This window comes from Cydia amplana, chromosome 10 (genome assembly GCF_948474715.1).
Source record: "Cydia amplana chromosome 10, ilCydAmpl1.1, whole genome shotgun sequence".
NCBI classification, from domain to species: Eukaryota; Metazoa; Arthropoda; class Insecta; order Lepidoptera; family Tortricidae; genus Cydia; species Cydia amplana.
The window spans coordinates 16888360-16904049 of NC_086078.1; the positions used below are offsets into that span (position 1 = coordinate 16888360).

The 15690-nt window shown below is 38.2% G+C and overlaps 1 protein-coding gene across 1 annotated transcript in view; it reads right to left on the bottom strand.

Annotated features, from left to right (window-relative positions):
- Positions 1-15690, bottom strand: part of LOC134651707 (uncharacterized) — a 46464-nt gene that overhangs the window by 2073 nt on the left and 28701 nt on the right. The window contains exons 27-29 of the mRNA XM_063506808.1: positions 7566-7696; positions 6295-6360; positions 349-381 (exon numbers count right to left, since the gene is read on the bottom strand). Coding sequence (XP_063362878.1) covers positions 349-381; positions 6295-6360; positions 7566-7696 — 230 coding nt within the window. The remainder of the gene's footprint in view (positions 1-348; positions 382-6294; positions 6361-7565; positions 7697-15690) is intronic.

The following is a 15690-nucleotide window of genomic DNA, read 5'->3' on the forward strand; positions in this document are numbered from 1 at the left end:
TAAAAACTTGTGTGCGTGGTGAATGGATACGCCTCCTTTAGACAGATTTGATGTCTGGCTTCTTAATCTGAAGGTTATTGTGGCGCAAAAGGCATGTTTACTTCGTTTTTCGGTCAGCGCGGGCGAGTAGCATGCGAGCGTTTGCTCAAAACCGGCGGCGACACGTATATACCCTGCTCGCATCGCCATTCTAACTTGATCTGTGGTTGTGAGGGAGACGGCAAGCTTGTAAATATCTACTCCAGACCACCATATTTTATCGGAAATCTATTTCCAAGCAAGCAAGGTAACAGGATCTTACAGAGATATCAGACATAAGTACAGTGTATTAATAAAACCGTATCATACCTCTTACAGGTCGGGGCCCTCGCATTCTCGGATCTGAAAACCATTGAGCGACTATTAGGCTCGATCCTACTAAATACATACATATATGTGCAATGAAGAAGATACACATAGAACCGACCACCAAATAGATCTGATACAGAATTGAAAATAGTATTTCAAAACTGGTTCTATTCCGTGACGCGGGATTAGAGATTACGATTAGATTATGTCATCTCAATCACTTTTCCTAAAGCGTCCTCTGTAATAAGTAATTTGTATAAACCCCATTGAAATTTCATTTCGTTCAAAGAGTATGAATATTTTGTCTGTAACTAAGACGAAGCTTTAAGCGTTTTGTTAGTATGTATTAGTGACGTGTCATACGTATAGTTGTACCGTTCTCGAGAACATTCTTTGTCTTGTATCACTTGTATGGGGAACGTTCTCGCTCGAGATTATTCTCCAGTAAACGGAGAATGTTCTCGAGAACGGCACAACTCTTGTCATATGTGTCTTGGCCCCAATCAAATTTGCTATGTACTAATTTCTGTGTATGTGCCAGTAAGGTTTAAAGGTTGATTGAACCAAATGGTGCAAAGAGTAACCAGAAACTGTAGGACATGGTTGAATTTGTTCTTAGAAACAACGAGCGAGGGTGATCTTGGCGATATATCTAATAAATAAAAGATTTATTTCTAATTCTATCAATTACCATATGTATTTGCATGCATTCAATTATGTTTTATTGCAAATAAAATGATGGATTCATTTAATTTTTGCATAAAAAGGGCTTTTGGTTTGTTTTTATGCGTTTTACCGGTCTGGAATCCCCTTTTTTAATCAATTAACGGGGTTAGAGAGTCTACTGAAAAATCCTGGTCACGGCACCTAACTGTAACACCTCCCTTTCAGAACTCGAAATCGAATGTATGATGAATTCATTATACCCCAAAATTCTCAAAGTAGGGATAGTCTAGTGAGTCTGACTAGACTCACTAGACTTAGTGGATGAAATTAACAAACACCTATGGTTCACAGAATTTATCTATGTAGAAACTCAAAAGAATTGCTTTAGTTTTTTCAAGTAAAATTTAGGTATCAAAACGGATATGGGGAGTGTGAGGTCGTGATTATCGTCGCGACATAGTAATAATGACAGGTCCCGTCTCTTTTCATCGCGACGTTAAAAAGTGTCTATAGCTCCGTCCCCACCTACAATGTAGGAGGGATTTTAATCTTTTTGGGTCAAGAGGTGTAGGGATGAGGCCCACTAATTAACAGTCCGCCGGACAATATCGGCCTGTCAGTTGTTCGGAACTGTCAACTTTTTGTTCTAACTGACAGGCCGATACCGTCCGGCGGACTGTTAATCAGTGGGCCCCTTTAGAGACGGCGTAGCTTTATTTGAGGTTCATAAGCGCATTGTAATATGCCCACTGGAAAAATAAACTATCTTTATCCATCACGTGGATAAAAACGCCCATTACTTATTAATACGCCCGCTGGATGTTTCTAAGAAAAGAGGTCTTAAGTCATGGTATAATAATATACTCCGCCTGGTACTCTCTTCCGAGATTCGCGAATGACCTAACTGTCACTTGCCTACGTCATCATGCTGTTTACAGGTTCTCAAACTTTAAAATGTGGGAGAATTTTAACCAACGGTGAAAATTATTTTAACGGCATTAATTCTAAGTTATTCATGTAGAAACATAGTAAAATAAAACAAATCTATACTGCCCTTTTCACCCCTACTCTTACAGTTCCGAATAGAACAGCCAACCATTTTCGTAACAAAACATTAATTACCAAGATTACGACGTGAAAAGTTTGGAAAACACTGCGACTGCTGACACTGAGCGAGAAGGAAATAACAATTAACACGCGTTCGACAAGGATGACGGTCAGAGACAAAATGGCGGATTGTCAAATGTGACAGCGCTATCCTGTGTTGCCAGTAGTGTAAACAGAATTACCCGAACGTCTGAAATTTCTTTCGTGAATCGAAAATATTGCTAACGAATAATTAAAAATGACGTGTTATTGTAAAATTTAAGATAAAATACAAATAAATGAAAATTATAAAATTATAAAGAAATATTTTAACTTATTAACCATAGATATAATGTACCCATGTAACATGTTATGTTCAAATAAAGTAGCAATGTTATTGTGACGTAGGCAAGTGACACTCTGGGAAGAGAAGACCATGTTTTATTAGACCATGTCTTAAGTCTTGTGCTGAATGTGTGTGTGTTTACCGGGCCTGAAGGGCGGCGCGTGCGGTCTCGCGGGGTGGCGCCAGTCGTCGGCCGCGCCCTCTGCGCACACGATATTCGTGTTATGTATAGTTTGTAGCTTTCTAGTAGAGCCCGAAGGCTTATCCTATTGCATATTGTTCAGTAAAACCGCACGTGCTACTTACCTGCAAAAAAGGGTCCTAATTATTCTATTTGGCACCTGAGCGCGGGCTAGTCCAATGCTCAAAAAACCAGTGTAGGTGCGCTCTCCGATAACGCGCCTTTGTTACGCATCTCGATGACACATTTTAGACTGGTTCTGTAGCGTTCGACTCGCCGGCACTCAGTAACCGAAGTACCGATTTTTTATGCAGGTGGTTGTGGCACGTGGTACGAGCGGTTTTACTTAACAATAGACAATAGGATTAGCCTTCGGGCTCTATTAGAAAGCTACAAACTATACGACTCGCATCAAAATGTTGGTTGGAACGCGTCTCGCGGGTCAAAGAAATTTGTACCTTCAGTTTATTATTTTACGTTTCATACCACAGACAATCCAGCCTCTAGACATAGCATAGTCGCGCTACCTATGCCACACATACGGTAGCGTTACTCCATCTTCGAGTCAATCCCGTGCCGTGATTGGTCCGTGTCTTTGAACGGACCAATCACGGCACGGGATTCGCTCACCTCGTCCCCCCGCACCCCCATATTTTTGGCAGCATCGGTTTCATGAAAGAATTGGCCTAAGCTCAGTCTAGAGGTTGAATTGTCAGTATTTCATACTTAAAAGTTTCTTTAGTAAGACGCGTTCAGCGGGCGCAACATGGTTCCATTTTTATCGCTTGTCACTATGCCCGTCACTTTCGCGCTTACATACTTGTTAGAACGTGACAGGCATGGTGACAGGGTCATTCCAGGTGATTTCAACAAATCGAGTGTGCCGTATGATTTTTGATTTGAATAAAAAAAATTGAGGATATACTTCATGGTGGCAGAAGTGTTGAACCACCACCAGTTTTTTTTTTATCTTTTAATTTCCAAGTTTTGCCCATTCGAAATTAACAGTGGGGTTAAATTCCTGCTTGTACAAAATCAGACCTAACTTTTTTTCTATAAAAGGTAACGAAATAATTATTACTTTTTTTGATTAGGTAAGAAATGTGGATATTATACTGTATGACAAAATTTATCTGAATTAACTACAAAAAAAATGGTGACCACCCGAAGTGTATACCTAATTGGTCAATTATTGCAATTTTAAATTGGTTCTTGTGCCAACCCTGGTGCATATCAAATATTACTTTTTTCTGAAATATAAAGTACTTGCCGTGTTCATCTTGTAAAATAAATATAATTGTGTTAGATCAATTACTTCTAATAGAAAAATATAAGTGAAAATTGAGAAATTCGAAAAATGCTCATGTTTGACTCTAAAAAAATCCATGTGGAAGATAAAATAAAAATTTGATTTTAGTCAGCAAATATAGCTGATATCTTCGTTAATTAGATTTAGAAAAAAAAGTTTTGTTATTTTGCCTATTTTTTGAAATATGATTTTTTTAACATGCTACTTTTTACAAAATGTTTTATGTTATAAATTAATAAAAATGGGACGGTAATTGGTCATACGGATATTATTTACGTTTTTTATGTTCAAATAATTTTTTTGACATGGCAATAATTTCATTTGTAAATTTAATGAGGGTAGAAATTCGACAATGCACTGTTACCTGACAAGGATTGTGAATCACTTGCAAATGTTTCTTAATTTAGCCGTGTAGTGAATAACCGACGCCTCAACCACGCCGTGGTACTGACAAATGGTGTTTATAATTGTAATACCTGTACGTTTAATAAGAAGACTTCTGTCGGTTTCACTTATTTCATTTATTGTTTTGAGCCATGATGACCTCGAAAAAGTCGTTTGATGACAATCTTCCCCTCCAAATATTCCAATTGAACAAGGCTCCATTGTCGAAGTAATTGAATTGTCAAATAAATACTTCTTCTTGTCAGTGATATATAACGAACAGTCAACTATTAATAACACAAGCACTTACTACAAAGAGTTTGCACCACTTCATTATCTCCTAGATAAATACGATTTCCTATAGAACTTCGATAAGGATTATTAGGCCGTTTACTTATGTTCGTAATTTAGCCATGTAACATGCAAATAAAGCTTGTTAACAAGTCAGGAGGCGTCGGTTATTCACTACACGGCTAAATTAAGAAACATTCGCAAGTGATTCACAATCCTTGTCAGGTAACAGTGCATTGTCGAATTTCTACCCTCATTAAATTTACAAATGAAATTATTGCCATGTCAAAAAAATTATTTGAACATAAAAAACGTAAATAATATCCGTATGACCAATTACCGTCCCATTTTTATTAATTTATAACATAAAACATTTTGTATCGATAGTTGTAAAAAGTAGCATGTTAAAAAAATCATATTTCAAAAAATAGGCAAAATAACAAAACTTTTTTTTCTAAATCTAATTAACGAAGATATCAGCTATATTTGCTGACTAAAATCAAATTTTTATTTTATCTTCCACATGGATTTTTTTAGAGTCAAACATGAGCATTTTTCGAATTTCTCAATTTTCACTTATATTTTTCTATTAGAAGTAATTGATCTAACACAATTATATTTATTTTACAAGATGAACACGGCAAGCACTTTATATTTCAGAAAAAAGTAATATTTGATATGCACCAGGGTTGGCACAAGAACCAATTTAAAATTGCAATAATTGACCAATTAGGTATACACTTCGGGTGGTCACCATTTTTTTTGTAGTTAATTCAGATAAATTTTGTCATACAGTATAATATCTACATTTCTTACCTAATCAAAAAAGGTAATAATTATTTCGTTACCTTTTATAGAAAAAAAGTTAGGTCTGATTTTGTACAAGCAAGAATTTGACCCCACTGCTAACTTCGAATGGGCAAAACTTGAAAATTAAAAGATAAAAAAAAAACTGGTGGTGGTTCAGCACTTCTGCCACCATGAAATATATCCTCAATTTTTTTTATGCAAATCAAAAATCATGCGGCGCACTTTTTAATTCAAATTTGTTGAAATCACATGGAATGACCCGACAAGCAATAAAAATGCGACCGTGCTACCGCCGCTGGTTCCAATCTTTGATGTGAATCGTACATTAGGGTCTGGTTTTTGTTTGTAAAAATATGGTTACTAAAATCACCAAACCGGCATTTACCGGTAACAGCAGAAGCATTCACAGAAGACTGTTTTGCACGTATAAAGACGGTACTGCATATTAAAAAGAGACCAAACAATATGCCATTTTAACATAAGCGTTGTAATCTCAGTACTTTTTTAACCATCTAGTTCCATTCGTACATATTTGCCTCTTTTTAAAATGCGAGACCTATAATTCGATGTTTAATCGTACATAAATACCTAAATCAATTGAACATTACATCAGCCGTAAAATCTAATCAGTACCAAGTGTACACCTAGCTGCAAAAGTGCATGGACACTATGAATTTTGCAGCTCGCTGTACAGTCACCATCAGATATATCTGAGCGGCCAAGGTGCTCACAAATATCTGAGCACACCTCTATTGTCAGGGAATTAGAGTGCGTGTTCAGATATTGTGAACACCTTGGCCGCTCCGATATATTTTATGGCGACTGTACCAACGTAAAAATGTATGTACGGTACAAAAACAAATCCAAACTCACCACCGTCCATTCCTGGTCGTGGCATTCGATCCAGAGGCGGCCTATCAACTCTGTTATCTTCTAAACCTGTACAAATAAAACACATGGTTTACAAAAACAAGATAGATATCAGGGATGTTGCGAACATCCGCATCCGCATCCGCGGAACTTCCGCATTATTTTCAACATCCGCATCCGCATAAAATCGATGCGGAGCTTATGCGGATGCGGATGTCGAACAAGTCGGTACAGGAACGTCTTAGCGGCGGCGTAAGTGCTAGGTAATTTCGTCATTACCTATAACAAAATCGTCTAGATCCAGAAAAGTCGGCGATGTTACTGCTTATTAAATATAACGCACCTAATATTCTTGCTCAAATACTACACGTTTCGTTTTTTTTAATAAAAAAAATACTAAAAATGTATTATTTGACGTTTTCTAAGTACCTAATCTTGACATCCGCATCCGCATCCGCATCCGCGGATGTGAGCCTTTAAATATCCGCATCCGCGTCCGCGGATGTCAAAAAATCTGCATCCGCAACATCCCTGATTCCGACGTTTCAGCTGAGTTGCACCAGCTGTGGTCACGAAAAGACTGACGTCCCAACAAATGTCAACGGAGATATTAATAAAACACCACTAAACTACCCGAAATTAGTTAATAAAAAAACGTCGGAATTAAAGGTAAAAACAATGAAATTATATCGCGTTAGACCCGTTTGTGTAATTAAACCGATTTAGTAAAAATTTAGTAAAGACATAGTTTGAGTCTCGAGGACGGACATATAGTTTTTATCCCGAAAATCATCCCTTAACAGTTTAATAAGAGGGTGAAAAGCAGGATGGAAGTGAGAAAATTGATGTATAGCCATTACAACAAAATTAATGATTGCCGTTACACTTTATGTAAATAAAAAAAACAACAGGTTGCACTCCGGGAGTGCTGGCAGAAGTGAAAACTCAATCACTATTGCAAAATGTCTGCAGCATAATTGAGGTTAACGCCATCTAGCGTTATTTAGTCGCATTACTTGAAACCCCTAAACACATCACTGTTAGTACTCGAGTTATATTAATACCAGTTAGAGCGAAACTCACTAGATGGCATTTAAATCAATAAAGAAAAACTCAATGACATTGAAGTAACAGTTTTTCGATCAGGTCACGTGTCCGTCTTACGTCTTACGGTCACGTGACACCTCTCGCGAGTTTACCATTTTTTCCCCATCACAAAAAGTGTACAGCGCCGCTAAAGAAGTTTTTACTTAAAAAATGTAGTTACTAGTTACCCATGTTATCTTGTTGTTGCGGTTGGGGGAACTCGTCACGTTTGCCATTAGCCATCTCCCACAACCGTTCTTGCAACGACTTTTCACCTCCCGCACCTGGATCGCGCGGGGACTTGGACCTGCTTCGTTCCCTAGGATAATAAATAATAATAAATATTAGGGAACGTCTAAGTGTAAGGCCTGAGTGGACGCTCGAGTTGGGCGTGCAGCGGGGCGAGGCGTGCGGCGTGCATGTTAGACAAATGCAAGCGTATAGGAGCGGCCTTAGTGCACGCTGCTCAAATCACTTGTGAGCCCGACGCCACGCTGCACGCCCCGCCGAACGCTCCGCTTCGAGCGTCCACTCAGGCCTTACACTTACACAGATCGACCTAACCGCAAACTAAGCAAAGCTTGTACTACATACTATGGGTGCTAGGCGACGATATACATACTTAATATACTTATATAGATAAATACATACTTATATACATAGACAACACCCATGACTCGGGAACAAATATCTGTGTTCATCACACAAATAAATGCCCTTACCGGGATTCGAACCCAGGACCATCGGCTTCACAGGCAGGGTCACTACCCACTAGGCCAGACCGGTCGTCGATATACATAATATTCAATCATCATGCAGTGATCAATCATATCATATGCTAAGTCGAGGCAAAGAGAATTTGAAATAGAGGTGGAGACTAGGCCAAAGGTATGGTGCAATTTTTAACAAATTTCGAGCGATGGCGCCATACCTTTGGCCTACTGTCGAGTAGATAGCATTAATTTCTGACATTTAACAAATTGACACATATCAGTGAAAGAATAAGGATCACAGTCAAATGGCGTTCTAACAGTTTTAATCTTCTGTCGAAAGATGGCAGTAAATTTACTATTACATCTATTCTCTTTGGTCGAGGCGAAGGCAGCGGTATTAAAAAATAAATAAAATAACAACATTATATATAGGACTATCTTTCACAAATCGATCTAGTACCACAGGAAGTTCAATTAGGCTTGTGACGGTATACCTACATATACGATAAAGACAAATGCTTAAGAGGCCGGTATTGATTTTAGCCGCAAAAATATAAAATTGATAGATTTAGGCAATGAAGTTGTACACCTTTTGTTACGTAATAGAAATAACAAGTACTCGTATCTATTAGCACGTCTTCTTATCTTCCACTTGTACAGATCAATTTTTTGAAAACAGACTCACTAAGTTAGTAATGATTGTTTTTCTGATGGACGTTTAGGTAAACGCGCGTTAAGCACTGATTTAGTCGATCTTATTTGTGAATTTCGTAAAGTTTGGACTGCTAAAAATGGTAATTTTGTATTACACATATCCTGTACTTCAACTGTCGTAGACTACATTTTTGTTTTTATGACTTTGAAATAGTGTAAATGAAGGTTAGACGAAATCAATTTTCTCCAGAAATTACCTCAAAACAAGTGGCAATTTCTCCGAAAATCTACTTATTTTCGACGTAGTTTTCATACTCAAATAATCTGCAACGTTTACTTAAACTGTTGTGATACATAATTTTATATAAATTGCAACTTTTATTTTTTGACGAATTTTTAAAAACTGCTCTCTTTATTCGTATATAACCAGTGACGCGCGCTCGCGGACTCATTCGCTCGCCAGAGCTTATAGAGGCAGGACGTGTGCTGATCGGCTCCGCACGTTGCATCGACGATCGCGAAGTTATTTATCGTTGTGTGCGTGCGCGCCGTGTAAAATATTATATCTGTTTGCGTCTTTGGCTGTTATGGTATGCGTGTATACTACGACCAGGAACTTTAATCCTTGGTTGTAAGTACTTCTTTATTTTCTTGTATAGTTTATAGTATTATCATCGAACGAGCGAGCGAAGCGAAGCGAAGTTCTTACATTCGACTTTGAACACACGGCTGGCTAGGGGCACGTCCCGGCATTTCAATGTTTTTAAGCTGAACTTTCAGAGGATAGTTTGATACTCAATAACTTAAGTAAATTTATTCTAATTTAAATGAAATTGGGTGAACGTATAGTCGAGGGCATTATATTTTAGTCATTAAATTTTGAGCTGGCTTGAACAAGAGGTTATTGAGCTAGAAGAGCTTAAAATGCTAAAAAGCCATTGAGGGGGAGGGGTCTTGCTATTCTGGTCATGTTAATTGCAAGAAAGTATGGTCGAGTTTGGTATCAAATTAAAGTGCTCGGTTTACACATTTATAATATTGTTTTTTTAAAGATTTTTTTTTAAATTATGACAATTTTGGAATCCAAGATGGCGGCCATGTACTGTCATTAAATCGTAATGGATATCATTTTATAGGTTTTAGGGGGCGCAGATTTCGAAAATGATGCTTATTTTGGATTCCAAAATGGCGGCCATGCACTCCATGCAGTATGTCATAAAAGTCGTCATGGATATCGTTTTATAGGTTTTAGGAGGCGCAGATTTCGAAAATGATGACCATTTTGGATTCCAAGATGGCGGCCATCCAGTATGTCATAAAAGTCGTCATGGATGTCGTTTTATAGGTATTAGGGGGCGCAGATTCCGAAAATGATGACCATTTTGGATTCCAAAATGGCGACCATGCAGTATGTCATTAAAGTCGTCATGGATGTCGTTTTGTAGGTTTTGAGGGGCGCAGATTTCGAAAATGATGACCATTTTGGATTCCAAAATGGCGGCCATGCACTATGTCATAAAAGTCATTATGGATGTCGTTTTATATGTTTTAGGGGGCACAGATTTCGAAAATGATGACCATTTTAGATTCCAAGATGGCGGCCATGCACTATGTCATAAAAGTCGTCATGGATGTCGTTTTATAGGTTTTAGGGGGCGCAGATTTCGAAAATGATGACCATTTTAGATTCCAAGATAGCGGCCATGCAGTATGTCATAAAAGTCGTCATGGATGTCGTTTTATAGGTTATAGGGGGCTCAGATTTCGAAAATGATGACTATTTTGGAATCCAAGATGGCGGCCATGCACTATGTCATAAAAGTCGTCATGGATGTCGTTTTATAGGTTTTAGGGGGCGCAGATTTCGAAAAAGATGACCATTTTGAAATCCAAAATGGCGGCCATGCAGTATGTCATAAAAGTCGTCATGGATGTCGTTTTATAGGTTTTAGGGGGCGCAGGTTTCGAAAATGATGACCATTTTGGAATCCAAAATGGCGGCCATGCAGTATGCCATAAAAGTCGTCATGGATGTCGTTTTATAAGTTTTAGGGGGCCCCGATTTCGAAAATGATGACCATTTTGGAATCCAAAATGACGGCCATGCAGTACGTCATAAAAGTCGTCATGGATGTCGTTTTATAGGTTTTAGAGGGCGCAGATTTCGAAAATGATGACCATTTTGGATTCCAAGATGGCGGCCATCCAGTAATTTAAAAAGTCGTCATGGATGTCGTTTTATAGATTATAGGGGGCACAGATTTCGAAAATCATGACTATTTTGGAATCCAAGATGGCGGCCATGCACTGTGTCATAAAAGTCGTCATGGATGTCGTTTTATAGATTTTGGGGGGCGCAGATTTCGAAAATTATGACCATTTTGGATTCCAAAATATTGGCCATGCACTATGTCATAAAAGTCGTCATGGATGGCGTTTTATAGGTTTTAGGGGGCGCAGATTTCGAAAATGATGACTATTTTGAATTCCAAGATGGCTGCCATGCAGTATGTCATAACAGTCGTCATGGATGTCGTTTTATAGGTTATAGGGGGCGCAAGTTTCGAAAATGATGACCATTTTGGAATCCAAAATGGCGGCCATGCACTATGTCATAAAAGTCGTCATGGATGTCGTTTTATAGGTTTTAGGCGCAGATTTCGAAAATGATGACCATTTTGGATTCCAAGATGGCGGCCATGCACTATGTCATAAAAGTCGTCATGGATGTCGTTTTATAGGTTTTAGGGGGCGCAGATTTCGAAAATGATGACCATTTTAGATTCCAAGATGGCGGCCATGCAGTATGTCATAAAAGTCGTCATGGATGTCGTTTTATAGGTTATAGGGGGCTCAGATTTCGAAAATGATGACTATTTTGGATTCCAAAATGGCGGCCATGCACTATGTCATAAAAGTCGTCATGGATGTCGTTTTATAGGTTTTAGGGGGCGCAGATTTCGAAAAAGATGACCATTTTGAAATCCAAAATGGCGGCCATGCAGTATGTCATAAAAGTCGTCATGGATGTCGTTTTATAGGTTTTAGGGGGCGCAGGTTTCGAAAATGATGACCATTTTGGAATCCAAAATGGCGGCCATGCAGTATGCCATAAAAGTCGTCATGGATGTCGTTTTATAAGTTTTAGGGGGCCCCGATTTCGAAAATGATGACCATTTTGGAATCCAAAATGACGGCCATGCAGTACGTCATAAAAGTCGTCATGGATGTCGTTTTATAGGTTTTAGAGGGCGCAGATTTCGAAAATGATGACCATTTTGGATTCCAAGATGGCGGCCATACAGTAATTTAAAAAGTCGTCATGGATGTCGTTTTATAGATTATAGGGGGCACAGATTTCGAAAATCATGACTATTTTGGAATCCAAGATGGCGGCCATGCACTGTGTCATAAAAGTCGTCATGGATGTCGTTTTATAGATTTTGGGGGGCGCAGATTTCGAAAATTATGACCATTTTGGATTCCAAAATATTGGCCATGCACTATGTCATAAAAGTCGTCATGGATGGCGTTTTATAGGTTTTAGGGGGCGCAGATTTCGAAAATGATGACCATTTTGAATTCCAAGATGGCTGCCATGCAGTATGTCATAACAGTCGTCATGGATGTCGTTTTATAGGTTATAGGGGGCGCAAGTTTCGAAAATGATGACCATTTTGGAATCCAAAATGGCGGCCATGCACTATGTCATAAAAGTCGTCATGGATGTCGTTTTATAGGTTTTAGGAGGCCCCGATTTCGAAAATGATGACCATTTTGAAATCCAAAAAGACGGCCATGCAGTATGTCATAAAAGTCGTCATGGATGTCGTTTTATAGGTTTTAGGGGGCGCAGATTTCGAAAATCAATACCATTTTGGATTCCAAGATGGCGGCCATGCAGTATTTCATAAAAGTCGCCATGGATGTCGTTTTATAGATTATAGGGGGCGCAGATTTTGAAAATGATGACCATTTTGGATTCCAAAATGGCGGACTTGCACTATGACATAAAAGTCGTCATGGATGTCGTTTTATAGGTTTTAGGGGGCCCCGATTTCGAAAATGATGACCATTTTGGAATCCAAAATGACGGCCATGCACTATGTCATAAAAGTCGTCATAGATGTCGTTTTATAGGTTTTAGGGGGCGCAGATTTCGAAAATGATGACCATTTTGAATTCCAAGATGGCTGCCATGCAGTATGTCATAACAGTCGTCATGGATGTCGTTTTATATGTTATAGGGGGCTCAGATTTCGAAAATGATGACTATTTTGGAATCCAAGATGGCGGCCATGCACTATGTCATAAAAGTCGTGATGGATGTCGTTTTATAGGTTTTAGGGGGCGCAGTTTTCGAAAATGATGACTATTTTGGAATCCAAGATGGCGGCCATGCACTATGTCATAAAAGTCGTCATGGATGTCGTTTTATAGGTTTAGGCCCGGCGCAAATTTCGAAAATGATGACTATTTTGGAATCCAAGATGGCGGCCATGCACTATGTCATAAAAGTCGTCATGGATGTCGTTTTATAGGTCATGGTCATCATATTCGAAATCTGCGCACCTGTTTCAAATAAGATAAAGATGCATCCTAGTAAGTCAACTATCGAAATGTAGTTTTGATAGTAGTAGTACGAAATGTAATCTGAAAGGAATCAAGTAATGCATTCCTGTAATGAGGAATCGACATTGATTCCAATTACTAGTAATTGTAATATTCGAGAAATTGATTCCTGATTCCTCAAATGGAATTGTACTTAGTAATTCGGTATTGTTACATTACAAAGTACCTAATCTGGGAATCGGTAATCAGATTAAAAAGTAATTTCAAGTAATCGTGGAATCAGGATTCAATTACGAAATGCCCATCTTGGACTAAGTAGCACTGCTTTCAATTGATCTTTTTGACGAACCGCGAGTTCTCAGTTCGGGGCGAACTACTAGTCTATTATTGGTTAGATCGTGTTTAGGCTTGATTGATTCGTCTCAAAAAGATATTCGACACAATGTGGTATTCAGGGTCTGATGATGAAGCCGACAGGTACTCAAGCGTACTCATCAAGCAGGTCGTGAAACCACGTCGTGTTTGGGCTTGTTTAATTCTTCTCAACAAGATCTTTGACACGAGATGGTATTCAGGGTCTGGTGATGAAGCCGACAGGTGCTCAAGAGTCCTCATCAACCAGGATGTGAAACCACTTCGCGTTTGGGCTCGTTTAATTCGCCTCAACAAGATCTTTGACAAGAGATGGTACTCAGAGTCTGACGATGAAGCCGACAGGGGCTCAAGAGTACTCATCAACCAGGTCGTGAAACCACGTCGTGTTTGGGCTCGTTTGATTCGTCTCAACAAGATCTGAATGCCATCTAGTGAGTTTCGCTCTAACTGGTAGGTATTAATATAACTCGAGTACTAACAGTGATGTGCTTAGGGGTTTCAAGTAATGCGACGAAATAACGCTAGATGGCGTTAACCTCAATTATACATAGTGCATTTTGCACTAGTCTTTGAGTTTTCACTTCTGCCGGCACTCCCTGAGTGCAACCCGTTGTTTTTTTTTTAAATAAAAGCGTGTTACACCTTTTTTATTCCTCTTGCTGCCAAAATGTAACACGATATTATTTAAAAACGGTTAGTAGTAGCTTTATATATATATATATATACAGGGTGGATTTTCTTTTTGGGTCAGTGAGGGCAGCTACCAGATCCCGTGCTGCTACGAGAAAATGGTCTTAGAAGACCTTCCCTAGATTTCAAATCAATGAAGATTGGCTTTTACAGATTTTGGAAAAAACATACAGGGTGCGAGAAAAAGGTAATTTTTGACAAACTTTTTATTTGATGCCAATCGATCCCATTTCTATTGAGGATCAAAACCTTGTATGGAAGCAAAAAAAAATTTCCGGCTAGAAAAGCCACGAATCGAGGAAAACTTTTCCCATACAATTTGTATGAAAATGAAAACGTTTATTTTTCACATGATATTTTTATATGCCAATCGATCCCATTCCTATCCAGTATCAATAGTTTCCTAGGGGTCAACTTACGGTAATGTACTAAAAAACTTTCTCCATAAGTAATCATTTATTGTCAGATTGTGAATGTCAGTTTACAGATGTTACTAAATTATGTATCATACAACGTTTTACAGTAGGTGCATATGGCCATTTTAATATTCGACATAGTTACGTAATGTGCTAATTATCGCACTAGTGCCGTAAAGTAGCACCATCTGTATTGTAAAATGTATTAATAAAATGGTAGGTATTTTTTTTATCAAAATTTAATTATTTAATTATTTTAGCATTATTTTAAGCTTTTTAGTTTTTGTTAGGTATTAACAAATAAAAAATCTTATATTCATATATATTTTTTTGAACTTTTTAGCTTCATCAAATCATCATCAAACTCTTTAGGACCAAAGTACTCGCCAAGACAAATCAAACGAGCCCAAACTCGACGGGATTGAGTTGTTTTATTACGGAGTTCCTATGGCCACCTCCCAGCTCCATTATCAAACCCTGGAAACTATCGAGAGACCAAGTACTCGTCAAGACGAATCGTACTAGCCCAAACTCGATGGGGTTATAGCGTTTTATTACGGAGTTCCTATGGCAACTGTTCAGCGCCATCATCAGACCCCGGATACCATCTAAAGACAAAGTACTCGTCAAGACGAATCAAACGAGCCCAAACTCGATAGGGTTGCGACGTTTCATTCCAGAGTTCCTATGGCTACCTTCAAACTTCATCATCAGATTAGCTCCATATCATCATAATATTGCATTGTCACCTAAAATTTTCATTTACTAAAAGGGTAACATATAATATATGTTACCGTAAAATTGCACTAAGGTTATATATATATATATATATATATATATATATATATATATATAATATTATAACCTTATGCAATCATCATCACCATGCAATA